This window comes from Ranitomeya imitator, chromosome 3 (assembly GCF_032444005.1).
Source record: "Ranitomeya imitator isolate aRanImi1 chromosome 3, aRanImi1.pri, whole genome shotgun sequence".
In the NCBI taxonomy this organism is placed as follows: domain Eukaryota; kingdom Metazoa; phylum Chordata; class Amphibia; order Anura; family Dendrobatidae; genus Ranitomeya; species Ranitomeya imitator.
Window position 1 is genome coordinate 51,082,667 of NC_091284.1, and position 12,762 is coordinate 51,095,428.

At 41.1% G+C, this 12,762-nt stretch overlaps 1 protein-coding gene across 4 annotated transcripts in view; it reads left to right on the forward strand.

Annotated features, from left to right (window-relative positions):
• Nucleotides 1-12,544, forward strand: part of APP (amyloid beta precursor protein) — a 318,149-nt gene extending 305,605 nt beyond the window's left edge. For all 4 annotated transcript variants that reach the window (XM_069760868.1, XM_069760867.1, XM_069760870.1 and 1 more), the window contains 3 exons: nucleotides 3,661-3,743; nucleotides 4,884-5,030; nucleotides 11,320-12,544. In XM_069760868.1, the coding sequence (XP_069616969.1) occupies nucleotides 3,661-3,743; nucleotides 4,884-5,030; nucleotides 11,320-11,421 (332 nt within the window). In that variant the 3' untranslated portion in view covers nucleotides 11,422-12,544. The remainder of the gene's footprint in view (nucleotides 1-3,660; nucleotides 3,744-4,883; nucleotides 5,031-11,319) is intronic.
• Nucleotides 12,545-12,762: the final 218 nt, after the last annotated feature.

Genomic DNA, 12,762 nt, shown 5'->3' on the forward strand with positions numbered 1-12,762 from the left:
AGCCACATCAGGGTCTCTGCAAACGCAACGTGACGCCCGCAGGGCATTCCATCAAAGTCTGCATTTCAAAACGTCACTACTTCACTTCCGAGCCCCGGCATGTGCCCAAACAGTAGTTTACCCCCACATATGGGGTATCACCGTACTCAGGAGAAACTGGACAACAAATATTGGGGTCAAATTTCTCCTGTTACCCTTGAGAAAATTAAAACATTCTGGGCTAAATAATTATTTTTGAGGAAAGAAAACGTATTTATTATTTTCACAGCTCTGCGTTATAAACTTCTGTGAAGCACTTGGGGGTTCAAAGTGCTCACCACACATCTAGATAAGTTCCTTTCGGGGTCTAGTTTCCAAAATGGGGTCACTTGTGGGGGTTTCTACTGTTTAGCCACATCAGGGGCTCTGCAAACGCAACGTGATGCCCGCAGAGCATTCCATCAAAGTCTGCATTTCAAAACGTCATTACTTCACTTCCGAGCCCCGGCATGTGCCCAAACAGTGGTTTACCCCCACATATGGGGTATCAGCGTACTCAGGACAAACTGGACAACAACATTTGGGGTCCAATTTTTCCTATTACCCTTTGCAAAATAGGAAATTCCAGGCTAAAAATCATTTTTGAGGAAAGAAAAATTATTTTTTATTTTCATGGCTCTGTGTTCTAAACTTCTGTGAAGCACCTGGGGGTTTAAAGTGCTCAACATGCATCTATATAATTTCCTTTGGGGGTCTAGTTTCCAAAATGGGGTCACTTGTGGGGGAGCTCCAATGTTTAGGCACACAGGGGCTCTCCAAACGCGACATGGTGTCCGCTAACAATTGGAGCTAATTTTCCAGTCAAATAGCGCGCCTTCCCTTCCGAGCCCTGCCGAGTGCCCAAACAGTAGTTTACCCCACATATGAGGTATCGGCGTACTTGGGAGAAATTGCCCAACAAATTTTAGCATCCATTTTATCCTATTGCCCATGTGAAAATGAAAAAATTGAGGCGTAAATAAATTTTTGTGGAAAAAAAAGTACTTTTTCATTTTTACGGATCAATTTGTGAAGCACCTGAGGGTTTAAAGTGCTCACTAGGCATCTAGATAAGTTCCTTGGGGGGTCCAGTTTCCAAAATGGGGTCACTTGTGGGGGAGCTCCAATGTTTAGGCACACAGGGGCTCTCCAAACGCGACATGGTGTCCGCTAACGATGGAGATAATTTTTCGTTCAAATAGTCAAATGGCGCTCCTTCCCTTCCGAGCCTCACCATGTGCCCAAACAGTGGTTTACCCCCACATGTGAGGTATCGGTGTACTCAGGAGAAATTGCCCAACAAATTTTAGGATCCATTTTATCCTCTTGCCCATGTGAAAATGAAAAAATTAAGGCTAAAATAATTTTTTTGTGAAAAAAAAGTACTTTTTCATTTTTACGGATCAATTTGTGAAGCACCTGGGGGTTTAAAGTGCTCACTATGCGTCTAGTTTCCAAAATGGGGTCACTTGTGGGGGAGCTCCAATTTTTAGGCACACGGGGGCTCTCCAAACATGACATGGTGTCCGCTAAAGAGTGGAGCCAATTTTTCCGTCAAAAAGTCAAATGGCGCTCCTTCACTTCCAAGCCCTGCCGTGCGCCCAAACAGTGGTTTACCCCCACATATGAGGTATCAGCGTACTCAGGACAAATTGGACAACAACTTTCGTGGTTCAGTTTCTCCTTTTACCATTGGCAAAATAAAAAAATTGTTGCTAAAAGATAATTTTTGTGACTAAAAAGTTAAATGTTCATTTTTTCCTTCCATGTTGCTTCTGCTGCTGTGAAGCACCTGAAGGGTTAATAAACTTCTTGAATGTGGTTTTGAGCACCTTGAGGGGTGCAGTTTTTAGAATGGTGTCACTTTTGGGTATTTTCACCCATATAGACCCCTCCAACTGACTTCAAATGTGAGGTGGTCCCTAAAAAAAATGGTTTAGTAAATTTCGTTGTAAAAATGAGAAATCGCTGGTTAAATTTTAACCCTTAGAACTTTCTAGCAAAAAAAAATTTTGTTTCCAAAATTGTGCTGATGTAAAGTAAACATGTGGGAAATGTTATTTATTAACTATTTTGTGTCACATAACTCTCTGGTTTAACAGAATAAAAATTCAAAATGTGAAAATTGCGAAATTTTCAAAATTTTCGCCAAATTTCCGTTTTTATCACAAATAAACACAGAATTTATTGACCTAAATTTACCACTATCATGAAGCCCAATATGTCACAAAAAACAGTCTCAGAACCGCTAGGATCCGTTGAAGCGTTCCCGAGTTATTACCTCATAAAGGGACACTGGTCAAAATTGCAAAAAACGGCCAGGTCATTAAGGTCAAAATAGGCTGGGTCATGAAGGGGTTAATCTATCTATATCTTTGCACATCTAATAACATACCAAGGAGAGACAAAAATGCAAGTGAGCTGAGCTGCAGGATTTATGTGGAAATTCAGCTGTGTGAAAGCCTGAACAAACAATGATGGTGGGAACGTACCCTAGTACTCTGACAACATCATTGCCAGCAGCAACCTGGGAGTCGGGGATGCATCCAGGCGTCTCCTTCATGCTGTTACCGTTCCATTTGAGCACTCTTTCCATCCATTTCAGCATTTTCGTGCTCGATCATCACTAGTAGAGACCATGGAACTATTACATACTCCCATAGTTAAAAGGGTTGTCTGAATCTTCTGTTAGGGAATATGGACATCATGGCCTTTGGACCACCATGATGACCTCTACTTGTATGCGATGATGCATTTCTTAGACACTCAACAAAAACCTTCTTTGTGCAGAGGGACCACTGGAGCCGAACCAGTGGTGATCAACTGATTGTCGCAATCCATATGGAAGCGTTTTTTTTTTTTTTCTTTAATGACCCAGTGTTTTAGTATACCACCATATATTTAATTATGGTCTTAATAATGCAATCAAGTATTTTGTATAGTCTATGGAGATCCACCAATCTAAATATGTTTTGCCTTTAATGACCGTCACTTCCATTATGAAAGTAACCTGAAATCGCAGCTTAGTTTAAAAGAGTTGTGTGATGAAAACAAGTAATCATTTATCCCCTGTCCACAGTAATGGTGATCGCTTACGACCAGTGCGGATCCGACCTACCAGTAGAACAGGGGACTTGTATCCCTGTTGGAATGAGGCAGAAGTGCCCCTACCCGAACGCCGCTCTCTATGGGGTGGGAGAGCTCTATGCTCAGCTTTTTCCTACGCCCCTTCGAGAATGATTGGAGCGACAGTCAGACGTCCGACCTGTCATGACATTATGTTTTGGGGATAAAAATTCTTCGTTCTGCTGATCAGTCCGGGTCACATTGTTCGGACCCTCACCGATCAGCCTATTGTATATCCTGCGGCTAGGTGATAACTTGGACAATCTTTTTAATTTATTTCCTCACCTATCACTACAGGGGTATAATGTACAGTGTTTTATAGATTTTCCAGAAATGTTATCGACAGCTCACTTCTTAAGATTAACTGCGCCCTATACATCAGTACCAATGTGGTGTGGGAGGTTTATTTTTATTTTTTATCTTTTGTAAATGGTTAACCTAAGGCACTGGAGTGCGTGGGTGGCTCTGGTAACGTTCTATGCGTCTCTTTATCTTTTTCTTTTCTTTTATTTACAGGATCAGGCCTCACCAACATCAAGACTGAAGAAATTTCTGAAATGAAGATGGATGCTGGCTATGAGGTGCACCACCAGAAGCTGGTGAGCAACGCGAGATCCTTTTGTAGGTTTTATCAGTGATGCCCAAAAGTGGAGCAAAAATAAAGAATTTACTACAAAATATATGGATATTAGAAGCAGTCACACTCCCTGTCATCTGTCATTAAAGAAGTTGTCCGTTACTTTATCATTAATGGTGGCCGCTAACGTAATCAACAGAGCTGTGCTGTGCAGGCCAATACCGAGACTAGCCAATCGCCGGGATGTCGGGTGTCACACACCCCCAGGTCAGACATTGATGACCTATCCTAAGGATAGGCCATCATTGTTAAAGTCCCAGACAACCCCGTAAGCATCCTGCTGCTACAAATACATTAGCGTAAAGTAGAGGACAGATGGAAGGAATGATGTCTGCAGGATCCGACTACAGAGGGTTTGTTTGTTGTCTGTTACCATAGAGACACATAGGCCTGCAATAGAGCTGTAGAAAGAAAACAAGAGCGAATGTTATAATAATACGGAGAGAACATACAAACTCTTTGCAGATGTTGTCCTGGGTGGGATTAGAACCCAGGACCCCAGCGCTGCAAGGCTGCTGTGCTAACCACTAAGCCACCGTGCTGCCCATGTTATATGAATAAGGTTTTCTAGCTAAATACACGTAAGCTAAGCTTGGGATAGGCAATATATGTATGATCTGTGGGACCCCCAGGATCTAAAAAAACAGTAGTCCCAAGTTCCCTGTGTGAATGGATTGGTAGTTCTCATGCCCAACCACTGCTCTGTATTTCTCTATCAATCCCATAGAAGTGAGTGGAGTGATGGTCACGTGCACTATTGTTAGGATCTCGGGGGACCCAGGGTCATTATAGATTTGCCACTGTTTTAGTGTCAAACCCATTTCAGAGGGTTATCCGATGCCAATCACAAGGTCAAAGACTCTACCACTTGACAGATGTCACAGGTCCTGCCAGCCATGCATGAGACCTGCCAATACTTAGCAGGTGGACGCTGGCACAATCTCGGTGTCGTCCTTCACCTGATGTGGAAGTGAGAGGTGCAACAAAACCCCTTTAAGTCCTGTGTCAATGCTTCCCAAATTTAAATGAATAAGAAATAATCCTTACGCTTATTACTTCCCTTTGCTGCTTTAATCTAAATATATATGTATCCTTTTTTTAGGTTTTCTTTGCTGAAGAAGTCGGCTCTAACAAGGGGGCAATAATTGGTCTAATGGTCGGCGGTGTTGTCATAGCAACCGTCATAGTAATCACCCTGGTGATGCTGAAGAAGAAGCAGTATACATCCATCCATCACGGCGTAGTAGAGGTGAGCACTGGTCTATCGTGACCCCAACGATCAGCCGGCAATGCTTCGTTTTATGTGTCTCGGCAGCCGACAGGGAAATCTGCCCACGCTGGTTAGTGTCAGACACCATTAACAGCGCCTGCGATGCAAACAGTCAGTGAGCCGGACAACAAGCTTTGTCTTTCTCTTGGAAAAAAAAAAATAATTCCCGCTTGCAGTTTTTAAAGGAATGTTTCAGACTTAGCAAAAGCACACTCAAAGTCCTGGAAACAAAGCTTAACCCCTTGAAGGCCGACAATATGGTCTTTCAACTGTCATGCATTGGCCACGAACGATACTGGCACTGCATATGGCCATTTAACCCCCTGTCAATAGCAGAATCTTAATGGTTAACCAAGGAAGGTGGCTCCCTCTTTAACCCCCATTGGCACTCAAAGATTGCAATGGTTAGGTCTCGGTGGTTGCCATGTCAATCCAAAGCTAAGGAATGACCTCAGGGTTTTTCAGCTATGGTGGCCTCTTTGGAGGGTGTTTAGAAACATTTTAGTGGAATAAGATCGGGGATAACTTGTTGATCAGTGGGGGTTTGACCAGTAGGATCTGTACTGATCGGCAAAATGGGGCACTACTATTCTATCTACTGGAACAGCAGTACACGTGCTCCATTCATTCTCCACTGGGCTGATGATCGCTGTCCTCAGTTTTTTCTGGTAGCCCCATACAAATTGAAGGAGTGGCGATTTGGTGTCAAACCTCCTGCATCATTATGTAACTGGGATAAAAGCTCCCCGACCTGCCGATTGGTGAGGATTCCAGCAGTGGGACACCCACCGATCAGCAAGGACAGGTGATAACTTGTTTTCACTGGACAACCTGAATGACTTTGGGTCTGAAATCCTGCACACATTACATAGGTGGTCATTGAGTAAAATATCCACTATGTAATGCTACACTCAATGTATGGCGGCCTGCGGCCCACCCTGGCCATGAGGGCTGATTCCTAGGATTGGGACACGATATGCTTAGTACTTTAGAATTTGGAGCAGGTATGAGCCAACAGCCGGCTGCCATGTCATCTCCTGGACATTTGGTGGATATTTTACTTAAACCAGATAAGGTAAAAGTTTTTTCACCCATTAGTCGTGCGATGGTAAAGGTTTTATTTGTAGGAGTGTTCACACAAATCTGTAGAAATCCTGAGCTATCATGGTTGTCACAGTGCACATAACCCCACCGAAGACTACATCTATAAAGCTTGAGAGACACTTTAAAAGCCATAATGGAAGGGTTTTCTTTGGATGTTTTATGTTTGATGGAAAAAATATTAACATTTGAGAGTCCTCAGTGGCTGATACCTTTTAATGGCTAACTGAAAAGATGGTAACAAATTGGAAGCTTTCGAGACTACACAGGTCTCTTCATCAGGCATAGAGTAACACAAAATCTGAATGGTCATATATTTAAGCACAACAGGAATAATGCAATAGAAAAGACAAGTGACGTGAAGCAGGACTATCATTATGGGAGAGGAGAAGCAGTTTTATGGGTGTAAATATTGGAACAGTTCATAGATAAGGCGTGAAAGTTTTATTGTCCTGTGATTGACGTCTGGTCCATGGTTGCGATGCCCCCTGAAAGGTCTGAAGAGCACATTCCTTAGTTGATGTAGAAAGTTTGATGCAACGTTTTAGATCATCAAGTGTTTTTATGGTATTTTAAAGAGAACACACTTTAAGTGATACATGAGTAAGGCAATGGTATTAGTTTCGGCCATTTTGATCTAGAGGAAAGTTTGCTGTCCACATCTATCTGGCTATGGTGAAGCATTGGCATAACAGAGCTCCTTTGCATCATCTAGGGGGCCTCTCACACCAACCATACCTTGTGGTCTTTTGATGACCCTATGCAGGTGATAATCCTAATATCTTTGATAAAGCTTCTGTTCCCCACTGGTCTACTCACTTTCTCTTCCTGTGGAGGACATCACATTACTGATGCAACCTATCCACCCATGGCTCCGGCAGTAACGTGCCAAGTAAGCCAGAAGACAGAGGAAATTAGGCCTTCCATTTTGGATGGTGCATAACTGCTGCAATCATCCAGCAGCTACAGTGGTAACGAAAATATCCTCTGCCAGAAAAGGAAGTAAGGAGACAATAATGTGGAGAAACTAGGGTTTATTAGATGAAAATATGTTTTTTATGTTTTGGGGGTTTTTAGACCATCATAGGACCATGTTAAAATAAAAGGGATGGACAGCCCACCTAAAATGGGATCAGGGCCCCTATCTATGTTTTTCCATCTCTATTTGTGGTGCTTAATTTTTCATGACTTGATTATTCATCATTTGCTCAATTCTCACGCCCTCCCACAAAATGAAATAATGTACTGAATAGGCCGAAGTTGACGCCAATTCACTTACTACTCGGCCAAAAAGCATGCCTTATTACTCGGTTTCATCAGGATGATTAGATGGAAAATCTGCGAGTATTAGAGCTGACAATGTAAAGTGTCATTGCATCAGTATAATCGGCGACATCATTACAGTCTGCGCCATTTCTGAACAGTTTTCCTGGAAAAAAAGGAAATGTGTCCCGGGAAGGGGAAGCATATTATATTATGAGGAGAAGATATGAAATCTGCAGAGATGCTTTTTCTAGTAAAATGATCCTGACATACATAGTAAGCCTTGGCAGAAAATGTTTATTCTGTATATTATCGTATTGCAACATGTCTGTTTTATTCCAGAGAAATCCGCATTTTTCTTAAATGTAAATGAGCTGTTAAGATCTATGGGCCGACATAGATCTCACTGAGAATCTGCCTCCAGAGCATATTTTAAAGCACCACTCCAGCAGTTTTTTAATTTACCACTTCAATGGTGCCACTAATGTACTAATGTAATGTAATGTTCCCTAACCCCTAGTATTGTACTTCATCAAATGCCATCTTCATATGTTATTCATGCTGCTGTGGTCACCTTCTGCAGTTTGTGACCTGTTGGATCTCTCCAGTGTTTACTGGGCGGACAACTCAGTGTACAGTGGGTACGGAAAGTATTCAAACCCCTTTACATTTTTCACTCTTTGTCTCATTGCAGACATTTGGTCATTTCAAAAAAGTTCATTTTTTTTTCTCATTAATATACACTTTGCACCCCATCTTGACTGAAAAAAAACAGAAATGTAGAAATTTGTGCAAATTTATTAAAAAAGAAAAGCTGAAATATCACATGGTCATAAGTTTTCAGACCCTTTGTTCAGTATTGAGGAGAAGCACCTTTTGAGCTAGTACAGACAGCCATGAGTCTTCTTGGGAATGATACAAAATTTTCACCCCTGGATTTGGGGATCCTCTGCCATTCTTCCTTGCAGATCCTCTCCAGTTCCGTCAGGTTGGATGGTGAATGTTGGTGGACAGCCATTTTCAGGTGTCTCCAGAGATGCTCAATTGGGTGTAGGTCAGGGTTCTGGCTCGGCCAGTCAAGAATGGTCACAGAGTTGTTCTGAAGTCAATCCTTTGTCATTTTAGATGTGTGCTTAGGGTCATTCTCTTGTTGGAAGGTGAACCTTCAGCAAAGTCTGAGGTCCAAAACACTGTGGAAGAGGTTTTCATCCAGGATATCTCTGTACTTGGACGCATTCATGTTTCCTTCAATGGCAACCAGTCATCCTGTCCCTGCAGCTGAAAACACCCCCATAGCATGATGCTGCTACCACCATGTTTCACTGTTGGGATTGTATTGGGCAGGTGATGAGCAGTGCCTGGTTTTCTCCACACATGGCGCTTAGAATTATCACCAAAAAGGTCTACATTCGTCTCATCAAACCAGAGAATCTTATTTCTCATAGTCTTGGAGTCCTTCGTGTGTTTTTTTTTTTAGCAAACTCTATGCAGGTTTTCATATGTGTTGCACAGAGGAGAGGCTTCCGTCGGGCCACTCTGCCATAAAGGCCCGACAGGTGGAGGGCTGCAGTGATAGTTGACTTTGTGGAACTTTCTCCCATCTCCCTACTGCATCTCTGCAGCTCAGCCACAATGATCTTGGGGTTCTTCTTTACCTCTCTCACCAAGGCTCTTCTCCCACGATTGCTCAGTTTGGCTGGATGGCCAGGTCTAGGAAGGCTTCTGGTGGTCCCAAACTTCTTCCATTTAAGGATTATTGAGGCCACTGTGCTCTTGGGAACCTTGAGTACTGCAGAAATTCTGTTGTAACCTTGGCCAGATCTGTGCCTTGCCACAATTCTGACTCTGAGCTCCTTGGCCACCTCCTTTGACCTCATGATTCTCATTTGGTCTGACATGCACTATGAGCTGTGAGGTCTTATATAGACAGGTGTGCGCCTTTCCATATCAAGCCATATCAGTTTAATTACACACAGCTGGACTCCAATGAAGGAGTAGAACCATCTCAAGGAGGATTACAAGGAAATGGACAGCATGTGACTTAAATATGAGTGTCTGAGCAAAGGGTGTGAATACTTATGACCATGTGATATTTCAGCTTTTCCTTTTTAACAAATTTGCAAACATTTCTACATTTCTGGGGGGTTTTTCCGTCAAGATGGGGTGCAGAGTGTACATTAATGAGAAAAAATGAACTTTTTTGAATTTACCAAATGTTTGCAATGAAACATAGTGAAAAATGTAAAGGGGTCTGAATAATAATGAATACTTTCCGTACCCCACTGTAAGTCTCTGATAGCCAAAAGATCAGAACTAGCCCAGTACAGCAGAGCTAACATAGTACAGTGGAAGTGAACATGGTCTCATTACAAATACATTTGCAGCAGCAGTTGTCCTCTCATACTGCTGTCAGCTCTGCTACAGACCTATGACTGATTATACTCAACAAAGTACTGTAGATATGAACTGTGTCTCATCAAAAACACAATATACACATTTGCAAATGTCCTCTCATAGTGCTATCAGCTCTTCTGTACTGCCCATCCCACATTGGCATGCCTCAGACTCGTAAATCCTCCTTTAATTTAAAATAAGCTCTGGAGGCAGATTCTCAGGGCGATCTACGCCCAGGCTATAGATCTCAATAGCTCATTTGCTTATGAGAAAAAGGAAGTTCTGTGTTGGTGACCACATGTACTGAAGTGTTGCAAGGAAGTTCTGTCTTGGTAGCCACCATGTAGGTGTAGATGTTAAAGATCTCATGTGATGTTCTGAATTTTGCATCAATACCAAATAGTTACATTAACCAAAATATTTACGGAAAGTTGACTGTTAAATGACCAAAGTGGAGGTGCACTAAAATTACACAGGAAGTTAAGTGTTTGGGATGAGCATGCTGAAGAAAAGCAATCCCTCACCATAATGCTGCCACCCCCATGTTTGACGGTGGGGATGGTGTTTTCAGGGTTATGTGCAGTTCTACTGTGGTCTCATCGGACTAAAGCACCTTCTTTCACATGCTAACTTTGTCCCATGCATGACTTCTTGCAATATGCAAATGGAACTTCCTATAGCTTGTTTGTAAAAATGTCTTTGTTATTGCCACTTTTCCATAAAGGACAGATTCTCCCACCTAAGCTGTGAATCTCTCTGCAGTTCCTCCAGTCTTGACTGCTTCTCTAATTAGGGCTCTCCTAGCTTGAGATGTCTGATAAGTTGGACGGCCAAGATTTGGTAGTTTTGCAGTTGTGCCATATTCCTTCCATTTGTGGATGATGGATTAAACAGTGCTACATGAGATGTTCAGAGCTAGGGCTATTTTTCCAAAACCTAGCCCTGCTTTACTCTTTTCCACAACTTTATCCCTGACCTTTCTCATGTGTTCCTTGGTTTTCATGATGTTCTTTGACCCCTAATGATCTCAAACAAATCTCTGAGGCCTTCACAGAACGTTTGTAGGTATACTGAGAATTAATTACACACATGTGGACTTAATTAACTAATTGTGTCTTCTGTAGGCAGTTGGTCACTTGGATTTTATTTAGGGGTACCAGACTACAGGGGGCTGAATACAAATGCACATCACAATTTCAGATTTAGATTTTTTAAATATTTTAAAAAACATGTATCATTTTCTTTACACTTAGCAAATACTTGCTACTTCGTGTTGGAATATCACATAGAACCCCAATAAAATACATTTAAGTTTGTGGGTGTAAGGTGAAAAAATGTGGAAAAGTTTTTCAAGGCACTGTAAATGTATAAAAAGACTTGCACAATATAAAAGTGTGAAAAGTTCATAGTAAAATTAAGAAGGAACAAGAAAATATTAAGCTCTCTTTCTACTGATACACGGGGTTGTCAGATCCGTTAGCACCCAACCTCTTTTCTGTTCTTTCTTCAGGTTGATGCCGCAGTGACTCCCGAGGAACGTCACCTGACCAAGATGCAACAAAACGGCTACGAGAACCCCACGTACAAGTTCTTCGAACAGATGCAGAATTAGAAACACCACAGCAGCCTATCGTCTCGGACAGCAAATGATTGCTTCACTGCCCATCGGTGTCCTGCTATATACATATATAAATATAGAACCAGAAAAAAAAAAACAACAAAAAAAAGATCATGTTGAGAGAATAATAACTACCCTAAAGAAAAAAAAAACAAGAAAAGCCTATAAAAAAATAATAAAAAATCACCACTGTTTTATGATTTACTCATTTTCGCCTTTTGACAGCTGTGCTGTAACACAAGTAGATGCTTGAACTAATAAACTGAAATCGGTAACGTATTCTCTTAACATTTCAGTCTTTACATAACATTATTCAATGAATGTTTTTTGTGTACTGTAAAGAGTTTAGCTGTTTTAAGACTAGTGCATGAGTAGTTGCCTCTCCATTATTTATCATGTAGATCTTTAAACAGGTTGTATATTATTCTTGTGAGTTGTGACAAAATAAAAAATTTAAGTCCGGGGTGAAAACCGCTTTACAAAACGATTGGGGATGCATTATATGTATGTGAGGTTTTATGCTGCTTCTTTTGCCTAGTACATTTGTTTTACCACTTCCGCTATGCATTTTAAAGAATAAAAACAAAAATCGAATAATATTTTTATTTTATTTTTTTTTAAATTCCATGCATTTTTTTTTTCTTTGTTACTTTCTTCTCTACTGTGTTATTGTACAGATTGTTCTGCCGTGTTAGTGATGTAGAAAATTATGGAAACACACACATTTGTTTCTTTGTGCCTGTTTTATGTGCACACTTTAGGAATTGCAGACGTTTAATTAAAAATCAAACAAAAAAAAAAATATATATATATATTTTTTTTTTCTTTTCTTTTTTTTCCTTGTAACTTTTAAGCTTTAACCCCTATCAGTGCTGGATGTGCCTGTGACACAATGTGTTGCAGTACCCTCTAGTTTTTTTCCGGGGTTTCATGTGTCTCTGATAATTCAAAGCACTTTTTTTTAGAAAATTAAACAAAAAAAAAAGTGCCCTGCTGGTCGATAATTAGCAGAGATTCCTTAATGACAACTTTCTGCTGGATGATTGTACAGAATCATTGCTTATGAACTAATAGCTTTCTACACTGTGTTACATAAATAAATTTAAAAAAAATCGGACTTGTTGTGCTGTGGTTTATTTCTGCGGTTCCTAGGTGGATGTGCACAAAAGCTTTAGTAGTTCTAAAGTGGAAAGAATTGCATAGTCTTCAGCAATAGTCATGCCATCGGATATTACTGGACCCTGGCGGACACCATTACAATCTATAATAAATATATACAGTGTAGCGGTCATGACTCCATTATGAAGGGGTGCCATGTACGAAATTTGTACATTC